This window comes from Neopelma chrysocephalum, unplaced genomic scaffold (genome assembly GCF_003984885.1).
Source record: "Neopelma chrysocephalum unplaced genomic scaffold, ASM398488v2 Primary Assembly neopelma1_64, whole genome shotgun sequence".
Lineage (NCBI taxonomy): Eukaryota > Metazoa > Chordata > Aves > Passeriformes > Pipridae > Neopelma > Neopelma chrysocephalum.
The window spans coordinates 8,380,969-8,392,999 of NW_020897721.1; the positions used below are offsets into that span (position 1 = coordinate 8,380,969).

General features: G+C 36.8%; 1 protein-coding gene across 7 annotated transcripts in view; it reads left to right on the forward strand.

Moving 5' to 3' along the window:
• The window catches only part of PRKACB (protein kinase cAMP-activated catalytic subunit beta), an 80,743-nt gene extending 68,928 nt beyond the window's left edge, over positions 1-11,815 (forward strand). For all 7 annotated transcript variants that reach the window (XM_027683239.1, XM_027683240.1, XM_027683235.1 and 4 more), the window contains 4 exons: positions 1,389-1,484; positions 2,988-3,110; positions 5,141-5,305; positions 8,875-11,815. In XM_027683239.1, coding sequence (XP_027539040.1) covers positions 1,389-1,484; positions 2,988-3,110; positions 5,141-5,305; positions 8,875-9,000 — 510 coding nt within the window. In that variant the 3' untranslated portion in view covers positions 9,001-11,815. The remainder of the gene's footprint in view (positions 1-1,388; positions 1,485-2,987; positions 3,111-5,140; positions 5,306-8,874) is intronic.
• The last annotated feature ends 216 nt before the right edge of the window (positions 11,816-12,031 follow it).

Here is a 12,031-nt window from a genome sequence, read left to right on the forward strand (position 1 = left end):
ACAGCTTATAACTGTAAAATAATTTTGCGTGGAGAGTAAAATAATACTGTAGGGAGAAGATAAATACGAGTTCCTTTAATGTGGTTGGGGAGCATCATTAATGTAAAGCTATAACTGTCTTAGTCCGGAGTTGGCAACTCTCTCTATGCAGCAGATACATTTTCCTGCTGGTGCAGAGGGAGATTTGTGTTCATCTGTTGATGCTGCACAGGTGCTGCACATTGTTTGTGTCGATGCTGCACAAACTTCATTTTCTTTTTCCATTTTAAAGCCATTCCTGTTTGTAGTGTATTATTCTTACATAGACTGATGTGCATTCCCAAACACAGAAATGATTCTTTGCTGACTGAACCAGGTCTGTGTAGTCAACACATCACCCACTCTGTTCAGTTCCAGCTGTTGATGCTGTTGTTTCTACCAAAAACGAAGCAAAAGCTGCCTTGGTAGTTTGGAGTTTGGCTTCTTTAATTGTGACACTAGTGTACAGGACAGGGTTACTGTATAATTAGCATTGATTTTCATTGTAGTACAGTATGCTCTCTTGGGGAATGGGTTGAAATTGATACCAAGGAGGAGGAAACAAAAGAAAAGGATCCCCAAACAAATAGACTTGGTAGCTTCAATGGATCGCAGAATTTCACATGTAACTACCTGGCTTCCATATATATTCCACATTACTGTCCAGGAAAAACCACAGAGAGTGTGATATTGCACACAGAGTTCTGAAAACTTCCTGCAGAAAACATGACAAGTGAAAGGAAGAATTTATAATCCATTTGTGAATACAATTACTGCTACATTTTTCCCCCAGGGCTCTAGTAACAAACTTGACTCTGGTGATGCTTTCAAAGATACTCAGAATCAGAACTGACTGGAAGACCTCTTTTATGTTGTCTTATTCCCACACTAATTTTACATATAACCTTTATACACTCATGCAATAAAATTCTAAATTTACAAGACTGTTGGATATCATGACCCTTTTTGTGATTCATTTATTTGCTAAGTAAAGGAATATATAAATATCTTATTCTTGTTCTTTAAACTTTCGGCAGTACAAACAGCCCGATGTGAAAAGTATAAGGAAAATGAATAATGTAATTGCAGTGCATGTGGAAGATTAGTAAGCCACAGTTCCCACTGTTTTTTTAATTTACACGTAGAAGCTTATGTCAGGTGATAATACCTACTTTGTGTTCTTTCTTAATTAGATAATGAGAAACCTTCTGTTTATTGAGAACTGAACTGAAGGTACATCTGATAATATGCTGCTATGTGATTTGAGAAATAAATTTTTCCTCTAATAAAATGATTTTCCGAAAGATTTCAAAAGTACTTAATTTTAAATTTCTTTGCACTTACAGTCAATTTATTTCTTCTGATGATAGGTCACGGACTTCGGCTTTGCAAAAAGAGTAAAAGGAAGAACTTGGACGTTATGTGGGACTCCAGAATACCTGGCACCTGAAATAATTCTCAGCAAGGTACTTTGTCTTGTTACTCAGCCATGCATTTGATGCAGTTAAAACATAACCACCTAATTGTTAAACTCTGAGGGATAGACAATTGCTGATACTTCGAAAAATCAAATCTTGACCGGTCGATTCTTTATGAATTACATAAAATGCAATCATTGCATTGTAAATATTTTTTAATATGCTAAAACTTATGCCACATCAGCAATTTTCACAGTACTGTACAGAACTTTCTACATATGCTTGCCATGTAACTTGTGAGGGGAAAAGAGATTTAAAAAATCTATAATAAGTTAATTAACTAACATCCTTATCAGAACCACAGAGCTCAGTGATTACATTCTGAAGTGTTAACAGGCTGGAACAGGAACTCCAGAGGTAACAGGAACCACACAGGGGATGAATCAGTAGCCATCACATAACTTGTTGCAGAGTGTTTCAGGTTTAAGGCAGTTTCCATGAAATCAGAAGTGACAATCCACTGGTTTTACACATCAAGTACATGCACTGCAAGCTTACTCTTGATCCGTTTGTCTGCTACTTGCACTAAGTGTTCAAACATAGAAGAAGTCTTATTAATCACATAGCTGTTTAACTGTAGCCCTATATATTTTGCAAAGGGAAAATATAGTTTACAGAACTGCTTATGCTATAAATAGTCATAATACATAATATTAAATCGCACATTTAGTGTGTGGTTTAATTAAATACCTTAGCAGGTCTTCAAAAATAAACAAAATCCACATCTATTTGGGGAAAAAATGTTGGTTCTTTGCACCTTTTTTTGCCCCAGTGCAGCTAAAACAGCAGAATAAATTGCAATGCATCTACTACAAATTCTTCATAGTGGATTCTTCAGAAAAGACTGAATCTGAGCCCTGAGCTTTGTAAAAGATCTCAGGGAACATATATGAAATGACTAGGTTTGATGGTTTTTTTGGCTTCTGTAATACTGAATAGGACCTACTAATGATTTAATGTTCAGGTTTTTAAGATCATATCGTAAATGACTATAACAGCTTATTAACTAAACTTCTAAGCTCTTGTAGCTAGCTCACTGCATATGAAAATGAATGTTCTGAAATGCAGATAATCGAGCTAAAAGATGACAGTATACTGTCTAGGAAATACTGTGATATTTAATGAAATGTCCCTAAGCTTTGAAGAATTTTCAATCATTCTGTAATAAGATAGTTTTGATTTTAAGTAAATAAATAAATTGTGCCTGTGTCTGTCACTTAGGGATTCTTGTCCCATCACTGTAAAGACACCACTGGCACTCATCACACAAACGTGTGCAAAATGTTTCCCTTCTCTCACTGTTTCACTGGCAGGGCTGTATTAGGGTTTAATGTATTGCTTTGGAATCTGGGACTGCCAGTTTGGTTTGAATTAGGTTGTAAGCTCTGTATTGAGCAAACAGTGTAATTGCTTTCTTTGTATTCCATAGGTATATACTGGAAATGTTAATCTGTGTTAGAAACGGGACTAACAGTGGATGTTTTTATGCAGGGTTACAACAAGGCAGTGGATTGGTGGGCATTAGGAGTGTTAATCTATGAAATGGCAGCTGGATATCCCCCGTTCTTTGCAGATCAGCCCATTCAAATTTACGAGAAGATTGTGTCTGGCAAGGTAAGTTTGTGTGTTCTCACAAACGCAGTTGTTTGTCTTTGCAGAGCCTGTTCTTTGGTGGAGGACATGCAGAATTCACTGGCTGCTAGACAGCAATTTGGAAAGAACATAGGAAAAGTGTGTAATGTCCACTTCTTAACTACAGACATTGTTACTTGAAAATCCAAGTTCTAAAAATCTGCTCCCTGCCTTCAGATTTAAAATGCCAATTACTAAATTTACAGACATTGTGGTATTATATCCCTTCATGCTTGGATTGAAATGATCTGACTGTTAACAACTATTTAGCTGTATGCTTAATTTGCCTAGCTATTTTCTAGAATTTTTTTGCAGTTTTTGAGAAGCTCTGAAGGGTTTCCATCATTCCTAGTAGGTCTCTTTACTTCTGCAGTCATGTAGTTCAAGACATGTCTAATGTTCTGTTTGGTTTTCATTGCTGTATAAAATTTTCAAAAAGTGTTTCCAATGTTTCCCTTTTATTTTTAATTAATATCTCTTACCTTTGGTGCCGAATGGCACCAAAATGTACTCACTGTGCAGCTTCTCCTGGCAGCCGGTGTTGTCTGTGTTTCTCTGTGCTCTCTGGATCTGTGACTGTCTCCCTTGTCCCTGCACAGACACAGCAGTGCTGCCCCAGGTACCTCCCTGCCTCTAACCAAGGGCAGCACCTCAGCAGGCCTGTGCTGCACTGCACTGACATTGATTCTTTGGGAAATCAAGAAGGTTGTTGCTCTTTGAAAGGCTTTAATACTGTGAACCTTCAGCTGTTTCTATCAATATATGGGAATTAATTTACAAACATCTACTTTTAAAGAAATCTTTTTCTTCTAAGCTAAAAGAAAAAAGTTGGACAGTTTTGCAGTTTTATCTAATTGGCTTGACATCTGTACTGTTGATCATCTGCCTTTTTTACTGAGTCCATGGATGGATGGCTGCAGAAACAGCACTGGACAGAAACTCTGGAAACTCTAACATTCAGTCTTCAGCTAGCAGTTCTTTATAACCTGAGGTCTTTCATTCTACCTCATTCTCTTAGTTCTCTACTTAAAAATTTGAGTTAATATTTCCTTATTTCTAAGTGGTCTAAGTACTATAGTCATTAAAACCTGCTGATTTCTCATAATGTACAATAGAGCTATATTGATAGGTGAACTAAAGCAGTGTCCTTGATAATTAGACTTCTTGATATCACAAATGTTTTTATTTTAAGTAATTCCATGTTCTGTATTTACATCATAATTGATCAGCTGAATATAGGGAGTGTCAAACACTGAGACTGTGAGGATGACAAATATAGCTTTCTGCTTGTTCTTTTTCCCTTCCTTCTCTCTGCCTTCTCAAATGGTGTCAGTAGATCATTTGCTAGTAAAACCCTCTGTAATTATATCCCAGGAATCATCTGCAAATATCCTTTAGCCAGGTTTGAGTAAATTGCAAGTCACTGGCATGCAATCTTCAAATAGTGCTGTGTTAGTTATGTAAGACTTTTAATCTTGGTGCATTTAGTTATCAGACAGATTGCAGTACAGCATAAAGTTCCAGACTGACTTTTCATACATGATTGCTGAATGTACAGTTATTTCAGAGCATGTCTATATATTTATATGCTGTATATATGCTGTACTGTACTGTGTCTCCCATGTGTGCATATATATAATATAATCTAAAAATTTATTCCTAGAAAATAGTTGAGTGTGTCTTGAGATTATGTTGTGTTGGTGAGACACCAACTTAAGTTAAACTTGGCTTTTATATCACTCTTACGCTAAATTAATATTTTGCCCACTAGAAACTCTCAGCTCAAGAAATGGTAGATGAACCAGGTAATGCTGTTGATAAAGGCTCTTTGAAACAGAAATACATGTGCAACAATAATAATCTCTCACTTCATGCATTCCTACTTGATTTGGTTTTTGAGGAAGGATAGAAAATGGGCCCACTGTTTCCTTTTGTATGAAGTTGTTTCACTTCACAGGGAGAAGAATCAAATTTGTATAATATTTTTTAATGTTGTGGGTATATAATTTTAGGTGAGGTTTCCGTCACACTTCAGTTCAGACCTAAAGGATCTTCTAAGAAATTTACTCCAGGTAGATTTGACCAAACGATATGGAAATCTCAAGAATGGTGTAAATGACATAAAGAATCACAAGTGGTTTGCAACTACAGATTGGATTGCCATTTATCAGAGAAAGGTAAGACTCTTCCTGGTCAAAACTATTACAGGTCCTTAAGGGGTTGAAGTAAAATTTCTAATTATTTTGGGATTTTCTTTTCCTAAATCTATCAATTTAAACTGAGAAAAGGTAGAAGTAGTTTCATCTTTTAAGACTGCAAAGGATACATATTGTTTGAGAATGATTGTTTCTTATTGGTATTTTATCCTGAACCTCTATGTACATCCATGTTCTCTTTAACAGGTGTTGTACTTTAGTCTATTTCTGGATTATCTCAAAGTGAGCCATCTCCTGCCTCTCTTGCTTTTCATTTAACCCCTGCTATAGTGGCATCTATAAATACTCCTCCACAGCAGAGAGGAATCCGGTTTCCTTTCCAGCCAGCTCCTAGCAGTCAGACTGTGCTTCAGAGTGGAGAAGCTCCAGCCAAAGCCAGAGCTTTTCTTTTTTTTCTCCTAAAGGAACGTTCTTCCTCCTTCTTGCTTGGGGTTTTTGTCTCCTGACACCGTGCTTGGACTGACTGCAGTTCCATGAGCTGTGGCAATGGGAAGAGCTGAATGCTTTTTTTTCTGGCATCTTAAGAACGGTTTTCTAGTTCCCTGATCAACACAACTTGTAATATGGTTTTTAGAAAATCCATGCCCAGTCTGCACTGGGCTTTGGACCTGCATAAGAACAAAAGCAATAGAGACAACTGGGAATATTTTCAGCATGTGAGCAGCCATTAATGTATCTGTTAGAGGGCAACACGTTTGTGCTGCCAGGATGAATGAAGCAGAGCTGCCAAAAGGAATGAGGATGATGATAATTCAGTCTAGGTTCCAGTAGCTCCAAAGCTCCCCCTCCCTTTGAATGTAGAGTCAAAGTTAAATATTTGTAGATTAGTGAGTTAACTAGAAACAGAATCCTAAGAAATTATTTGTTCACTTAAATGTAACCTCTGAATTCTTCGTTTTTCAATACGCAGCAGTAGAAGACTAAAATTGGTGTTGTCCCAGAAGACTCAGGTGGAGAAATAATTTTGAGTCTTGATATTGGAAAAGGGCTAGAGACAAGTGATAATATTTTAAAAAATTGGTTTGAATTTGAAACACTAACAGTCTTAACTAGAGAGGCATGAACTTGCTGCTTGTAAGAGCAGTATTTTAAAGGCCAAAGCTAAATACTTACAATAGTTTATAAAAAGAAACTGGTTGTTTGTCTACACAAACGTGACAGTACAGTTGTTGAATTATTCACTAATGTATTAATTACTAGTAGACAGGGTACAATTAACACATCCTGTATTCCTTGCATTAAGTATAGATATTTTTAAGAAAATATTTTCCATTGCAGATTTGTAGTTATCGTTCTTTGGTTTCTTAATGCCTGTTTGCAAGGCGGATTTATATGCACCAAGTTTCATTTGCTGGTAGGCTGTTTGGGGACACCCAGGCTCCATAATATTAAATCAGATGTTTTAATACTGTGCTAAATATTCTTAGCATTCCTTGTGCGCTGCTGTAGAGAATTACTTTTGCAGAAATAAGAAATATTTTAAAATGTTAACAAGTAGTGCAGACGAAATAGCCATTACAAGATTTAAAGGGTTGTGAAAACTGATGCTGAATAAGCTTGAAGCTTTTCATTTTAAGGAATAAATCCTGAATTACTAAGGGTGTGAAACAACAGCATACATTGTAATATCATTTAAGCAGTCATAGAAATACAGCAATAAACTTTGGGCTTATACTAGCTTTTCACAGTGGTTGTTACCACAGCATGTATTCTCCTGAATAAACGTAGTGTTCCTTGGCAGCCAATGTCATGTGAATGATTTATTTCTTTTTTTTTTTTTTTATTTGTCTTTAAATTTAATGCTAGTCATAAGTGAACCAGTCAATTACTTAATATCTTGGATACGATCAAGTCTTGTTTTCTTTGTGTGTTTGCATAGCTATTTATTTACATACTGCCTGATAATATGGTTGTACTTAGGGCCAAACAGGTATTTCCACTATAAGCTGCTGTTATCTCCTGCAATCTCTTTTTAGCAATTTCCTTAGTGAAGGTAATAGGAAGAGGTCTGATGTGTCTCATTTGACAGCATCCTCAAATTCCAGTGGTAAATGTGATATTTTCTGTGCTCTGAGTTTTGCTGTAAGAGAGTAACTGAAAATCAGTTTAAGAAGACACAGAGAGAGAAATTCAGATAATGGTAAATGTGTGGCTTTATAGGGTAGCTATGTACACAGGCTGTGTGTTCAGTCAGGGTAAATCACTGAAACGTGTATATTGTTTCAGGAACAAAAGGATACACATGTGACAATTGCACAAACAAAGGCAAAAGTTAGTATGATTTCTTGGAGTGTATAGTGTTATTGCCCAAAGTCAGCAGAGTATCATTTGTATTGGGACCCCTGGTGGCCTAGTGGTTAGCATGTGGGACTCTCACCGCTGCAACCCAGGTTCGAATCCCAGTCCCCCGGGCAGATGGAGCCCGTTAGCCCTGTAAGGCCATCCATCTATGAGAAGGTCACTCTAAACAAACCTACGTCCTGAGGACCTCACTGCCATTGTCCAAGCTTGCTTGGCCCCGGCAGATGAACCTTAGGATTAAAGGGTGGGCTCAGTTCAGCGCATGCTGTGTCTCACCTAAAAAATCCATTGCGCAGGCTGGAAAGGTAAAAGACCTTTCCCAAAATCTTCGTTCGCGAAGACTGGCCATTATTTATTATCATTTGTATTGGTCTGTGCTGTACCTCTTTAATGTACTGATTTACACACACAACACATCCACACCACCATTACCCTACCTGCTTGCACAGTGTGATATGATGCTCTGCCTCAGCTGGAGCTGGAGCTGTGCCTGCCCTGCTTAGTTGTCTCCCCCCGTGCTGCCCCTGGCACACTCCCTGCTGGGGATGTTGGGGACAGGGACACTTGTCTGATTACTTTGCATTTCCAGGTTTAAATTTGCATCACCTCCATCATTTTGTTAGATTTTTGCTTTCCTTACGGTGCAGTCTTTGAGTGACTCCTTCATGTCATTTCTTGTGTCTCATTGTGGCCTTTTTGGAAAGGCTTTCACCTCTAACTTATATTTAGGTCCTAGGAGGAGCTTTGTAGGAGAGGCAGAACAAATTCTTTTACACTCATATTAGATTAGTTTTTATTTGGAAATAGAGGGTCGTTGGTAAGTAGGAAGGAGAGGGGTTCCAGACTGCCCTAAGATTTTTGTGTAGCGTTGATGGCAATCAGTCTACTCTGCTTCTGCCATGACTGTGCTGGGAGCTGTGCCACAGAGCTGGTGAGCTGAAGGGAGCAGGATCACCTCTGCAAGGAGAGAACTGAACTTTGTTTTAAAGTGGAAGTAATTGTTTAATGATGTTTGTCAGCGAGATATTAGTCTTTTTCAACTTAGATTCACACGTCTAGAGGCCTGTACCTTCCTAGGCTGGTTTTATTTATGTGCCACAACTTTAGCCTGTAATACCTGATTTGGCAGGATTTGAGGATTAATGGGAATATTGCTGTGCTCATTATCACAATGTTAAATCTATTGGCCAGTAACGTTTCATGTGCTTGTTTGTCTCCCACCAATACAGGTAGAAGCTCCATTCATACCAAAGTGCAGAGGTCCTGGAGATACCAGCAACTTCGATGACTATGAAGAAGAAGATATTCGTGCGTCTCTAACAGAAAAATGTGCAAAAGAATTTGCTGATTTTTAGTAGGAGTAAGAGGACAAGATGACATCAGGGCTCACATTGGGATCTTTGCACTCTGTTAACAGATGAGGTGGAGCTGAGACCATCATATGTCAAAACAGTTACCTAGTTACTTCATTCCACAAAGCCGACTGAGGTCTTTATTGCCATCTTCCATGTGTGCAGTTTGCACCAACCCTTCTAACTAGGCACAATTAAGCAAGCACTGTTTGTGCAGTAACACAGAATAATAGACCACTTTCCTACTTAACTTTGGTTTCTGTCGTTCTTTGTTTCTGTGTATTGTTCATTTTCCCCCTTTGAAATGAAGTAGTTTTTTACCCAAGAATGCTCCATTTTATTTTGAATAATGTATTATTTGTGTGAGTGAAATGGAAGGTGTTGCGGCTAGTGTGATTTAGACTGAAGTGAAAGATAAATGTTGCTTCTAGTCTGTGCCAGCCAATAATTCATGTCTGTCTTGTGTCTGATGCTACAATTTATAATAATTTTTTAGTAGCTCAGACTAAACCTAGCCAACATTTTTAGCATTTTTGAAGGTAGTATTTATCGCCATATAAATGTCTGCTAAATTAACTTAAAAACATTTCTTCCTGGAGGCTGACCAAAATTCAGTAGAATCAATTGGATGGCTTAAGTAGGGGACAGTAGCTAGACCCCGTGCCTTGGTTTTCTACATCCCTGCAGTTTTTTGTCACTGCCTCCTTCCTTCATATTTCCCACCTAGGCAGTAGGTAAGTTGCCATAACCAGACTGTACCATGGAAAGCTTACAGTCCCGTGAGAGCAGGAATTCCACCTGGTCTGGAGTTTGGACCATATTAAACCAAGTCAACTTACCAGCATTTCAGTTGGCAGGTATAAAATGGCTTTTTTTAAGATCAAGAACCCTAAACTCTTAAAGGAAGTTTTGGTCAGTATTGTAGAGAATATGATTCATTTTGATTCACTTTGTGGGGTTTTTTTTAAGTAGCCAATGTCTGGGCTCCCAAAGTATTCCTTGTTTCAAGCCTTTTTTGATTCAAAAGGCATCCATTAAAATAAGAACCATCATGCCACAAAAAGCAAAATGCGCTCTGCCATTAGCTGTGAAAAATAAATGGTTTAGCAAATGCAAAATATTGTTCTAGATGCATCGCTGGATGAACACGGTTATTTTTTGTTAGCTGTTAAGAGGTTATTGCCAAGTTTTTATTCTGGTATACTATATTAGTAAACTGAGGATGGAGTACTGCTACAATCATTTTCTTTTTAATTACAGCACTTCATTCACGAAGAAAAGAGAGAAAGTTTAAAAACTGCAACAGCTGAATTTATTTTAGTTGCATTGTCTTTGTTTCTAACCTACTTTCTTTCAATCAACCAGAATGTATGGTCACACAGATACAGGTATTTGGGTTTAATTATGTTTTGTATACTCTCACCAACTGACTTAAAAGATATTGCTACCATGTGCTAGCTTTGGGCACCTCTACACATTTATTTCAATGTTAATAATCAGCGGCTCAGCACTTTTTTGGGGGTTGCTTTTAAACTTATTCATAGTAGTTTTATTTCTACACTTGGTTCTGGCTGTCTCAGTGACCTGTCTTAAAACAGCACATCTAAGCAGTTTAAACTAGACTCATGTTTTATGATAAATTTACATGCATACAAGGATGAATTGTTTTTTTAAAAAACTGAGCTATATTGATACATAGCCATTGTATTTGTTTGAATGCCAGAGCAAATCAACAGCTGATGGCATTCCTTCCTTTTAATCTGTATGAGACTCCCTAAAGAAAAGCCTTTGTAGACATTTTACAAAAGACTCTGAAACGTACCACCCAACGTTCTCTATGTTTAGGTTGTTGAGCATTTTTGCACAACGTCATTAGGAGGCTGACACTGAATGCAGTCTTTGTCCACCCATATTTACATACGTGCAAGAAAAGTATAAGATACTTTGCTGTAGCAAATTTTATGTAACAAAGATATATCGTCACATTAATAAATTTAAAGAAATCCTTTGTATGAAAATGTTAAAATCTTTTGTATTTCATTTAGACCAAGGACATGCTGCTGTATGCTAGCTGTATGCGATAAATTCTACAGTAACTTTGTTGTCGTTTATGAACTTTAAAGATTTTAATAAATGTTGGAGATCACAATTTGATTCTGTTATGATTTTAATTTTTAATCATTACATTTATAATTCTAGAAAGGTTCAGAGATTTTTCTGTTTTGTAATATACTGTAATCATTCATCTTGCGTGTACAATAAGACAAAAGTCTAGGAAATTGGTTCTGACGTGTCTGTCTGATATCCAGATTAAATTCTACATGGGCATAAGTGGAAAGGTCATCATAATGCCATGATATTCTGCTATTTTTTAATTTTATGAAAATCCTGTCAGCAAGTTAAACACTTTTCCAATATGGCATAATAGACTTCAGTATGGAAACGAGATTCTATTTTGGAAAAGGAGGGGAAGTGTGCAATTTCCAAGGCATTAGTGAGTACATTTGACAATGTGAGTATTATACAACCCTCTCATTTAAACACAGTCGTGAAATATAACTACAGAATATTATGTTACCTGTATTTAATTTGAAAAATCCTTTTCACAATATGGAAAAATTGTATATCTATGACAGTAGAAGCTTGTTAATTTTACACATTTGAGGAATTAAGTGTTGAACTATATGGTATATTTTAATTGTACTCTAGTTGTATGTAACTTTCATTTCCAACATAAAGGATTGTATCTCATTAAGTAAATTGCTTTTTTTATTATCTTGTCAGTTGCATTAAAACCCTTATTTTTAAATCCTTTAAAGTATTTTACTAATTTTTGCAAATAATTAGATGTTTTTAAGTGCTGCAATAGTGTGCAATATAGTAAACATTTATATACAGAAGTGCAAATTAAATTATGTACAACACTCGTGCTGCTTCTTTGTGAATCAGAATGTTGTATGATGAGAGTTGTTGCACCTCCCCACACACTGCAAGTAGGGTTTGAGAGCAAGAGGAAAAGGTTGTGAAACCTACC